Raw genomic sequence first — 12,241 nt, 5'->3', positions numbered from 1 at the left:
TTATAGCTGCCACTCAAATTCATCTTCCTGTCTAACTGAATCAATTTCAAATGTTAAACAGTTGGAATATTAAAAATGAAAAAACAATCCTTGAAAATAATAACATTGTATTTCCAGGAGAAACTGATAACAAGTATCTACATTTTACAGAAGAATGGATGACACATTCAAAATAAATTTAAAAGAAAATGGCTTAAGATTGGCAGGGGTATGGTAGGAATGAATCAGTAAATTTCTGGATCTTTCATTCAATTTAGAATGATAGGGCTTCCCTGGTGGCGCAGTGGTTGAGAGTCTGCCTGCCGATGCAGGGGACGCGGGTTCGTGCCCCGGTCCGGGAGGATCCCACGTGCCGCGGAGCGGCTGGGCCCGTGAGCCATGGCCGCTGAGCCTGCGCGTCCGGAGCCTGTGCTCCGCAACGGGAGAGGCCACAGCAGTGAGAGGCCCGCGTACCGCAAAAAAATAAAAAAATTAAAAAAAAATTAGAATGATAGATTTCTCGGATTCCATGGGACTTAGACACAGCCCAAAACTGTGAAGCAATGGAGTTGCTTTTGGGGGCCCAAACCAACAACTCCCTTGCCTTTATTCCTACACTATGATGCCTGGTATCTTGATCTGCTTTCCACTTGCCTCTCTATAAAATTTTATTTGCAAGAAAAAAACCAGAGATATAAATAACACTTATTTTTGAAAAGGATCAATATATACTAGATTCGATAATTTGAGGTTTCTTCTGCTATGATATTCTGATTTCATGATATTCTACGCTACTTTCCACTTAACAGAGGATAATGTATTAAGTCAGAAGAATTAATACCTAATTGCAGAATTTCAGGCATGAGTGATTCTGGCAGAAGAAGTTTTACTAAGGACAGAAGGTCCTTCCTTGCTTTGTCAGGATGACATTATGTTGGTAGCCAGCTTCTTCTGCCGACTCATAAAGCCTACCTTATTTCTGGGTCTAGTACATCTAGACTTCGTACTCAATAATTGCACCCCTTTCCACCTAAGCTCTTTCCCCCCTAAATCTAAAGAAATTGCTGGCTCGCCTATCTCTCTGACGTGAGAATTTAAGGCAAGAGAAATTTTAAGGAACTAAGACAAAAAAATAGCAGTGGTAGTTAGAAAGCAAGTAGATCAGTAGCTGTTGACTCAGGCTTTCCCATCAGATGAGGTCTACAAATTCCTATCTAGAGGTCATATAATGAAGTAATGAAAATCTTTAGAAGACTGCCATAGGAATCCTGACTACTATAGTTAAAGACTACCAGAGGTTTTTAAGAATGCAACATCTTGAGGAATAAGCTGACTTAAATAATCAGCTGTTCAGTAAAAGTTTTAGGAACAAAGATACAGATTAAGGATAATGAATAATGTACATTGGGTCTACTAATAAAAGACATAAACTTGTAGAAGTTTCCAGTCAAAAGTTCAATAGTCAACTGATATATGAAAACCACATATAGAAGAGAAAAACTGAACAGTAATCAGGATGCAAAATAAGTGGTGGTAACTACAAAGTTACATTCTTTCCTGTTCCCTAACTCCTGCTCCAATTCTCTGAAATTTCACAGAGAGATGAAAGTTTTTACCATCATTTTATTTGGCTTTGTTTTCCTGAAACAGCTGCCTATTCCCCAAAGTAATGCTTTTCAGAAGAAAATGCCTGTCTCACCATGAACGTAGAGGTAATGTCTTTTCCCCAAGTTGCTTTGATCTAGGTGTCCCAGAGGAAAAATTTACTATTGAGGTGGAAAATAAAACTAATTAAGTACGTGGGCCAAAGACAATTATGCTAAAATTATTAAAGACCTACTCTTATCTAGATTTACCCCAAAAGTGCTAGCAAATTACACTGAAGCATGAGAAAAATGCAAAAGCCATGTTCTAAAGTTCCATTTAAGGGAATTGGGTTAGGCAGTATTTCCAAAGACTAATGGAACATATAAAAATCAGACACTGCTTAAAACAATAAAGTAAATACATTAAAAATAGAAAATCAAGTTATTTTCCTAACCAAAAGAAGCTAACATCCTAAAGGATAAAATGTAAATTTAAAGGTTTCTTTTTCCAGGTGTACAGGCATGTGATTTTCTATTGTCACTTTCCCTTTTTGCATATGATCATGATAGAAAAAGACAATTGTGGAAAAATTTTTTAGTATAAAATAATTTATTTTATCAAACATGAATGATAGTAAGTAGTGATACTGAACACAGGGCTGAGTCATTGTTCAGAAAGCAGGCACACATGATGGATATTACTCTTCAAAGGGTTTTCTTTGTGATCTTGAAAGACTAAATAATTTGAAGATTTCTTGGAAGTATGGTAAGGAGGTTTTATGAGAATTAAAGCTGCTAAAACAGAACAGGAATTCCACCAAAAAAAGGAATAAAATGGGTATTTAAATCAGGAAATTTAGAGGTTGATAAATGCTAAAACTGAACATGTACACTGCAATTAAGTCAATTTTGGGGTGTAGCCTTTGGAATCACACTTATTACTTACTTTACAGCATATCTCATTCAGTGGAGTCCCTTTTTAGTGATTTTCTTAGGAACAAAACCTTGAAATCTACCTTCAGAGGGATGGGGGTGTCTTTAAAATGAAGCCTTTTCCAGAACTAAATCCCATTAAAATGGGACCAAGGTGAAACACATCATATGGTCAAAGTTTATTCATATAGATAACAAACTGTTACAAGAGCCCAGGGCATGGGAGAGATACAGAAATATTTTACTTATGAAGCAATTTTCTTCTTTTATTTCACCTAGCTGGTCTGTCTATTTCTTCCATAGAGCAATGGAGATATTTGTTTGATGAAAAATAATACAGTAGAAAGATGCTGATAGAAAGATGGAGAGCCACAGCTCTACTCCATGAGATGATTAAAATATTCAGCTTTACCCACCACAGATCAATTAACCTAAAAGAGATGTGAGCTGGAAGTGTGGGAATTCAGGCTCTCAGATGGGATCCTGCTGTTAACTCTGCTGTGCTAATGTTTAAACTCCTTCACAAACAAAGAACTAATTCAAGAGAAATTGCAAATTCCAGTAGGTATGTTCCTGGACCTTTTCTCTTTGTAACACTCTCCGGTCTGTTTTGGTCCATGGTTTAATGAAGCAGCAGATACGTGGTGCCCTCAGTACCTGATGCATTTAAAAATCGTGCTCTCTGAGGAGGGCCTGCCTCTAACATCTTCCCACAATTCTGAGAGTTATAAAAAGGACCTATATTTCAGGGGGAGGATGCAAATTATATTTATGGTGTGTAGAATGAGGAGAAAGGTTAGGAAATATTTCATAAATATCTTCTCTCTCCTCCCTCCTGGCTTTCTCTTGTACAGGCCCTCAAGGTACCAGTTTCAGAGTGACAAACCAGAAGGGTAGTCAGGGAAGGACCTGTTGTCCAAGCAAAGGCTTTCTGATCCAGTGGAGAGAAAAACAAGATGTTCTGACCACCACTTAGTGGGGTGACTACATAGGATCATCAATCAAAGCTGACTTGTACATTAAAGGCACAGATACTTCAAGTGTTCTTAGCCAATTGTAAATATCAAATTTTATTCTATTTTACATAATTATAAAATTTATATATAAGTACTCATGGAATTTTTCCACATTAGACATTATGTGGAAAAGCTCTATTTTATGTAACTGATCACAGGAGTCTTTCTACATAAGACATTTTTCTAGATGTCAATTAATAATTACAGTGATATATAAAGTGAGACTAGAAGACTAATACCTTCATAGGCGGGCAGGGGAAGGTAGCTGGTGTGATAGTTAAAGGAAAGGACCTCGCAGAAGTTTTCTTGGTAAAACTTTTTATATGTGCAGATTCATTCTGCTTCTCTCTAATGCCAACAAGTCATTCTGGACAGGGAACCAATCAGATGAGCTATCAGTAGCCAAAGGGTCATTTGATATCATTGTTTTCATGTCTCCCAAAATAAAAGTTAAAAATGGGAATATCTTCCAGAGTCACATTAAAATGTAAATCGCCATAAGAGAAGGATGAAATTGAAAAGTTTGAAATTTATGTAGAAGTCCAATTTGGAAAATGAAAAAAAAGCTTTCCTTTTATGTTTTTGGAAACTTTCTAGATAAATGTAATTAGTTCATTCTAGATGTCTCTTTGGAATGTCATAATTTCCTTGTAAAAAATTTAAAAAAATGTACTGTTAATTTGGAAAATAAAACTTACTTTCTTTAAAGAAGAAACTAGAAGCATTTTTTTTTCCATTTTGGATGATATACAACTTGTGTTATATGTGTAGCTACATGGATGCCTAGCACATTATCTTCAATTTTTTTCAGCCTAAGATAATTGGATACCTATACTTACTCACAGAACCTAAACTATACAAATTGCATTTCTCTTGATAAACACAGAATTGGATTCTTCATCGGGGATTGCCTCAAACAGTTTTACCATTTTGGTCTGTCTTTATTATAAATCTAGGCTAGGGGTGGTGGTGGAAAGGCATGGAGTAATATAAATGTATTTTTAAGGTTCTAAATTTACATAAATAACAAGTAACAAAATGAATGCTACTAAAATCAAAATCATATAGCAATACTAAGTTACAAATGATCACAGAAGTCATATTTTTAGTAGTTAAACTTTACATATATATGCTTTATTACCTCCTAGGTGTAATGCGGGGGAATTCCTGTGGCTAGAGGGCCCTTAGCTTTTGAACTTCCTGGCATTTAAGGGGGAAAAGAAACCCCAAAAGTACAAAACCAAAAGAAAAAAAATCAGTGTCTCTTGGAAATTACATAAATTAGGAAACCAATGGATATATTACTTAATGCTTCACTTTCTTAATATGTATACCAAATTTTGTGCCACGTGCCTGTGCTGAAATGCCGTTTGAAATCAGTTTTGAAATGAGTATATTAAAGGAATGTTTCTAAAATATAAAGATATAATGACATAAATAATATATTTCTGAGACTCTGGTCTACCTTGTCTTTGTTTTTCTGCATATGTGCAGGTTGGCTTATTTCTATAAGTTATTAACTATAGCCACTAAAATATATATTTCAAATAACATAATGGTTTCACTTACTGAAATTAAAAGAGATCCAACATACCCTGTTCTTGGTTGTATGTCATTGGCTGCCTAATATTAATTAATTAATTAGACAGACTCTCCTTGAAATGACTTACTGTTTGAATTTTGTGGAAATCCAGGCAAGGAGGATGGACCGTTCATTCCAGGGAGAAGGACTGGGGGGAGGCCGGGGAGTCCTGGATAGGCTGCTGGCAGACTGATGCCATGAAGGGAGCTGCTGTCCATCATGCCTGGCTGCTGTACCGCTAAGCCCAGCACATCTGAAGCTTTCTTTATACGGTCAAGTTCCTGCTGTGCCATCAGCTGTCGAACGGTCGTCGGAGCCAAGTAATCTTTCTCCCGATCAAGCTGACTCCCAACGGTCTCCCTCACTTTTGAAATGTGCTGTTTGGAGAAAATATGATCTCTGATGGACAAGCGGGCGGAGTACTTCACCCCACAGAGGGTACACTCTGGTTTGGTGCCTTCCGTGCCACTTTGATTGATCATGAAAGGCTTCCCTATGTTAATTTTAAATTTCTTTTCCTTTGCCCTTGCATTCTGGAACCACACCTGGACCACGCGTTTGGGCAGACCAATCTCATTCCCTAGCATTTCACATTCTTGCATGGTTGGAGTTCGGTAGTCACTAAAGCAAGCCTTGAGAACCTTGAGTTGAAGATTGCTCATCTGGGTTCTGAAACGCTTGTGACCTGGTCGATCGTTACTTTTGGATTTGAAAGGATTGCTGGATCCAAATGGATTTGGTGAACTCGGGTCAGCTATGCTGGACGTTTCACTGCGGTCAGCATTGTCATCGGGGTCATCCGTGATATAAAAGCTTTGGTCATGGTCACCGTCTTTATCGTTGAAAGATATTGAGGGACTCGTGAGAGAAAAGAGAAATTTTTCATCGCAGACCTCCGTGGTGGGTGTGGTTGCTGTTTTTGGCAAAGTGTCGAGAGTTTTCGGCTCTTTAGGAGATAGAGCTGGCTTCACATCTCCAGAACTTCCCGTGGTGCTTTCCATTTCCGTGTTTCCCTCATCTCCGGTGGTGGCGTCACTGATCGCAGTATTAATTGACGAAGTCTCATCAAAGTCAGTTTTATTTTGATCATACCCAGCCTCAGCAGGAGGGGCGTTTAAATTCTCTGCATCCTCAGAACATTCTGCTTTGAAAGAAGAAGGGCTTAAAAGATTCTTCGGCGACAGCTCTGCTGTTTTGCTAACAGGTGTTGACACTGTAGAAGCCAATTCATTCTCACTTGAGAGATCAATTTTAGTTAATGGCAGAGATGGATAATCAAAATAAATGTATTTCTGCGGGCTTTCTCCCCCATCTTCTGTTGATATTAAAGGGCTTGGTGGCAAGCTGTAACCTGCCTGCTTTCCTTCATTCCAGTGCCGGGAGCGAATGTGGCTTTCTAAGGCTGACTTCGCCTTAAACAGGGCTCGGCAAAAGGGACACCGTTTATGAGACTGGGCTGGACCCACTGCCCGGAACTGGCCCTTCCTTTCTCGCGCTCGTGTGTTCTGGAACCAGACTTGCACGACTCTTTTCTTGAGCCCCACTTCACGTGCAATATGATCAAGCATTTTCCGGGTAGGATTGGAATCCAATAAGTATTTTTCATAGAGAATTTCCAGTTGTTCAGGGGTGATGGTGGTTCTCAAGCGTTTATCACGGTGTTGGTCTTCACCGCTATTGCCGCCTTCCTTTTCACTGCAGTTATTGTCTTCTTTATCATCCAGTTTCCTTTTAAGAGAAGCAGCAGCTGTGGCCTGGGCTGTGGGGTGGGAGGAAGTGGTCTGAGGGGGCATCTGTGTGAGAGAACCACTCAGCAGCTGTCCAGTCATCAGTGGATTGTTGGGGTCGAATATCATGTAGGGCATGTCCATGGGCCGTTCCAAGAACGGGGAGTGCAGGAATTGGTTCTGAGCAGCCAGGAAGTGCATGTGCTGATGTTCCTGCCAGAGTTCCAGAGTCGGGAAGGCAACTGTGCACTGATCACATTGGTACTGTAGTAACTGTGGAGGTAGACTGTTCTGGAGAGAAGTCATGGAAATCTGCAGCGGACTGGAAGGGACCGGGGTTTGAGAGGCCGAGGGAGGTCTTCCCATAAGCTGGGGTTGTTTTGGTGTCTGCGGCGGAGCGGCCGAGGCCGGCGGCGGGTCTGAGGAAGTGGATGCTGAGAGCAGCGCTGGTTTGGCGCCTTGAGAAGGGGGCAAGGGGTCACTCTGCTTTGGCTTTTCTGTGGGATATTCGGGTTTTGGAGACGTCTTCTCCGGTTCCGGTTTGGGTGACGGGATCAGCGGGGTGCTAGTCCCAGAGCCAGAACTTGCCGCCGGGGCAGGAGCGTTTTTGGGTGCCTCCGTTTGGCCAGACGCTGTGCAATGCTTATACACCACCTGATCCGTGGCGTCCATGGAGTCTTCGGTTTGGCTTTCATCTTGGGCATCATCATCTTCGTCCTTGTAACACTGCTTTTTCTGATGTGTAATCAAGTCAAAGATCCTGGGGAAAACCACATTGCACTTTTTACACTGGTACTGCATGTTGCTCGTTCGAATATACCGCTCATTAGTAAGTTCTCTTTTCTCATTGTCTTTAGCTTCTGCTTGATTCTCGTAACTCTTCCGTGCCTTCTGACGAGCATTCTGGAACCATACAACAATAACCCGGGTAGGCAGATTGAGAACGGTAGAAAGTTGTTCTATTTCGTCATCTTTTGGGTAAGCGTTTGTGTCAAAAAAGTCTTGAAGAACCCTAAGCTGGTAGTCCGTAAACCTGGTTCTCGACGACCTTTTACTGAAGGATGCATCAGATTTGTAGTGTTCTAAAGAGGAGGGCTGGGGGTCGATTCTGATATCTTCCAAAACTGTTATGGGAGGGTTACTGAAGTTGTAGGGCGAATCCTTATTCCTCTGCCGCTCCTTAAAAAGCGTATTTCGAAACCAGTGCTTGATAACCTTTTGAGAGAGGCCAGACTTCTCCGCCATTTCTTGGATCTGTTCTTCACTCGGAGAATTATTGATGTCAAAATAAGCCCTCAGGATTTTCAGTTGGTCGTCTGTAATTCTTGTCCGTGGGCGTTTGAACTGAGAATGCCTTAGGAAATTGGGATCTAATCCGAGCTGCTGCTGGCAGAGCTGAGTGAGATCGGCCGAGAGAGTGTCCATCTGGGGCAGCTGCAGGGCGAGCTGGGGAGGAAGCGCAGGATGCTGCACGGGCTGCATCATGATGGAAGGAAAGAGCGGAAGGTCCAGGGACACGGGCAGCTGGACCTGCGGGGGAGCAGATGGGGGAGGGGGAGGTGGGGGCGGTGGGGGAGGTGGGGGCGGTGGGGGCGGCGGGGGAGTGGGCGGTGGGGCTTGGAGCGGAGCGGAGACCCCGCCTGGCAGTTTCACAGGCCCCAGGGAAGGAGCCTGCGGAGGGGCTGGAGGCAGCGGTGGAGGCGGAGGCGGGGGCGGGGGTGTTTCTGGGGAAGATGGCGAAATGGGATAAAGCTTATCGTAGGCCTCCCTGTACTGACGAGCAAATTTTTCGAGCGCTCCATATGGAAAAAACTGGCCGTGTACGTGTTCTTGGTGGCTCTTCAGAATAAGGACGTTGGAGAACAACTTCCCACACGTTCCACATTCCAGCTTCTCGGTACTCTCCCCTTCCCCACTCTTGCCCTTCTTCTGTACCTTCTGCCTGTTCTCATTATACTGAATGACCAGCTCAAAACCGAAGTTTTCCAGTAACGCTTTGGCTGCATTTCCTCGGGCCCCTGAAGCGATTCGGGGCGGCGGGATGGACGGTTCCAAGGATTTTTGCTTCTTTCCATCTTTGCCTTCTTTGAGCCCTTCGCCTTCACTAATGAGCTCTTGCTTTGGCTTGTCTTGCTTTTCAGCAACCTCTTCCGCCTCCTTGTAAGAGGGTATGTCCTTCATGATGGGGCAGTCGGCACTGGCCGCGGCGGTTTGCTCTTGTTTCAATAATTTGCCGGCCTGCTGCTGCTGCGGCGGCGGCGGTGGCGGCGGCTTTTGAGACTGAAGCTGGGGCTGTATGGCTTGGTACTGCTGTGCTTGTTGCTGAAGTATCTGGAGTTGAGTTTGGCCAACGTGATGTTGGGTTTGAATCTGCTGCTTCAAGTCTTCAAGCAAGGACCCGGCCATTCCAGTCATGCCATGCATCCCGAAGGCAGCAGAGCCCGGCAAGCCCAAATCTGGCCCCAAGCTGAACTCCGTCCCGGGGATGTAGAATGGAAAGAGAAACTGAGGCTGCTGAAACTGCAGCAGCGCTTCCGGAGTCATAGGAAAATGAGGCAGAAAGGCGGGGTTGAGAAACTGAGGCTGAAAGAACGCAGCTTGCTGTTGCAACTCGTGCTGCAGCTGCAGCTGAAGCTGTGCTGGTGACTGCGGCGGGTGATGCGTAGGTTGAGCAGAGATTAATTCCGGAGTTTGCTTTTTATTTAATTCTTTGGCATCTAAGTGGGCATCTTTGCTGCTTACTGCTGCTAAACTCATGGAATCTAGCATCCCTTGGCTTGGACTATTAACGTTGGCTCCGACGCCGTGCCCACCGGCCACGTGACTGCTGGGCTCCAGCTTTGCAGCCCTTGCCTTTGTCTGGTGGAGCACGGATCTCATGTGGATTTCCAAGGTCGAACTTTGGCTGTATGCAACGTTGCAGATGCTGCACTTGTAGGGTTTGTTATCTGTGCTGCTGTTGGTTTCTTGAGGAACAGGGCTGGAAGCTTCTTGCAAAACCTTTTTCAACTTATGCAGGTGAGACACTGAATTATAATGGACCAAGAGAATGTTCTTTTGGGTAAACGACTCTTTACACACTGTACATTTATATGGGCGAGATGGATCGAGGAATTTTTCCATCGTGAAATTTGGCCCTTTTCTAAAAGGTAAAGTCCGCTTTGGTTCAGAGCCCATGTCATCCGGAATAGAGCTACTGTCACTTCCTGCTGGACTTGCCTTCCCCTCATGGTCTGCCTCGTACTCCCTCTCCATTTCCTGCTCTAGGGCCTGGTCGTCCTGGGCCATAGTTTCACTCTCTGCCCACAGTTCACCATTCACGGGCAAGGAGGCATACAGCTGTTGAAGTTCAGCTTCACTCAGTTCGGGGTGGCCTGCTTCCAAGTGTTTTTTTAAAGCCTGGAATGTACGGAAACTACGCTGGCACAGGTTACACATCGTAGCGGCCCGAATCGCATGATACTGGGAATGTATCTGAAGCTTCTGCATAGTCTTAAAAGCCAAGCTACAATGGTTACAGCGATACTTGTAAACATGGCGGTCCGAAACAGAGAGTGGTTGCCGTTTTTGGGGTTCGCTTAATTGATCCTGCAGTGTGTCGGAGATTTTCATATCCTTACTGCTGTTTTTATTCCATTCCGGCACTTCTGTGGGTTCTTTAGTTGGTTTCTGCCCCTCACTCTTTATTTCCACACCAGCCTTTGAATCGTCAAGACCTGCCATGCTTTTGTCATCCATTGGACTTTCACCTGTGTCAATAAAGCATAAACATCGCTTATAGGAAGGAAGTCTACAGTTCAAACGCCAATGAATATTGTTAAGTAGGAGCTTCTAAAGGTTTCTGCTTAATTGAGTTGCTGAAAAATATTTATTTGAGCAACTACTATATGGCAAGCACTGTACTGGGCCCTGGGGTATAAAGGTGAATCAGAAATCACCCCTGACCTCAAGGAATTTCAGCATAGGGAAGAAGATAAGTCAAAGGTAATTATAGTATGCTACCAGCAGCGTGATAGCAAGGGCCATAACCGGCATGTTCAGTAATTAGAACACACAAAATATTCCTGGTCATTGATACTTAGGTCCCCCAAGGGCAGTTTACAGATAACTAGATATTAAATATGCCTTAGAAACTAGGGCTTTTGGAAATGCCATACTTTTTTTCCCCTGTGATTTAAAAAAAAAAAATTCTTTGATAGTAATAATGCTGGACCAGCATCACAGATGCAAGGCCCTGAGTGTGTTTTGTGCAGATCTTGGTCCGATGCTGGCATACCTGAATATTTCCCGGCCCCCTCGGCTGGGATGGCTGCAGGTGTGTCCCGCTCTGACTTCTCAGAGGTGGCTGCTGGCAGTAGCAAGCTGTTGGGCATCATCACATCAGGGACAGGCACCTGTGAAAACCAAAGGGGTTCATGGCAAAGGTACCCCAGAAATCACAGACTCCGTCACATCTGTCCTTGGTTAGTAGCATATCCCAGTTACATCTTTCCAACCAAAGCAGGGACATTCTGTGACTCTTACAGGCCAATGCTCTCCCTTCAAATTTCGGATCAATGCTATTGTGATGCAGTGTTCTTCTTTTCTTTTTTTTTAAAAATATGGTTTAAAACTAATAAGGATCTACTGTATAGCACAGGGAACTCTACTCAATACTCTGTAATGGCCTATATGGGAAAAGAATCTAAAAAAGAGTGGATATGTATATCCATAAGTGTATATGTATAACTGATTCACTTTGCTGTACACCTGAAACGAACACAACATTGTAAATCAACTATACTCCAACAAAACTTGAAAACATTTAAGAAATACGGTTTGAAAGTTTTTGTAACCAAGAAATGATAGCCAAGAAAATATGAAACTCAGGGTACCCACATGAATCATTTGATTAACATTACAGGCATGAGAAGAAGTCAGCAAAATATGTGTTATTGAATAAGCTATGCCTTGTATCATATTTGGGGTTTATTCCAAAGCACAAGAGACAACAAAGGGGCCTTTACTTGTGATTCCTACCACACAATCAGTAAGAGCTTGATGCTCTTACACAGAAGAAATAAATTTCTATCAAACAATAATTACAGATTTTGTGTTGATACCTTTACAGAGATTATGTCACATATGCATCAATATTTGGTATCCTTACTGTCATAAGCAGCTTCTCCACACAATCCGGAGACACACTGTGCAAATGCGTCAGATGCAGCTGGAGGTGCATTTTGTTGCTGAGGACGTCCTGGCAGAGGGGACAGCAGATGACCGGCTGCACTGAGTGCTGTGACAGAACGTGCATCTGGATACGACTTTGGTCCCTACTATTGTAGTTACAATAAGGACACTGATAGAACTGGAAAATATTGAATAAACATGGTCACTATTAGTTAATGGATTTTGATGACTTCAGAGCATTAGAAG

At 42.9% G+C, this 12,241-nt stretch overlaps 1 protein-coding gene across 2 annotated transcripts in view; it reads right to left on the bottom strand.

Annotated features, from left to right (window-relative positions):
- ZFHX4 (zinc finger homeobox 4) overlaps positions 1 to 12,241 on the bottom strand; it is a 181,661-nt gene that overhangs the window by 5,844 nt on the left and 163,576 nt on the right. For both annotated transcript variants that reach the window (XM_082859030.1, XM_082859031.1), the window contains exons 8-10: positions 11,973 to 12,173; positions 11,100 to 11,217; positions 5,185 to 10,572 (exon numbers count right to left, since the gene is read on the bottom strand). In XM_082859030.1, coding sequence (XP_082715156.1) covers positions 5,185 to 10,572; positions 11,100 to 11,217; positions 11,973 to 12,173 — 5,707 coding nt within the window. The remainder of the gene's footprint in view (positions 1 to 5,184; positions 10,573 to 11,099; positions 11,218 to 11,972; positions 12,174 to 12,241) is intronic.

This window comes from Leucopleurus acutus, assembly GCF_964270905.1.
Source record: "Leucopleurus acutus genome assembly, chromosome: 17".
In the NCBI taxonomy this organism is placed as follows: Eukaryota; Metazoa; Chordata; class Mammalia; order Artiodactyla; family Delphinidae; genus Leucopleurus; species Leucopleurus acutus.
Note: the sequence above shows the minus strand (reverse complement) of the source record. Positions and strands in the feature narration are given on the sequence as shown.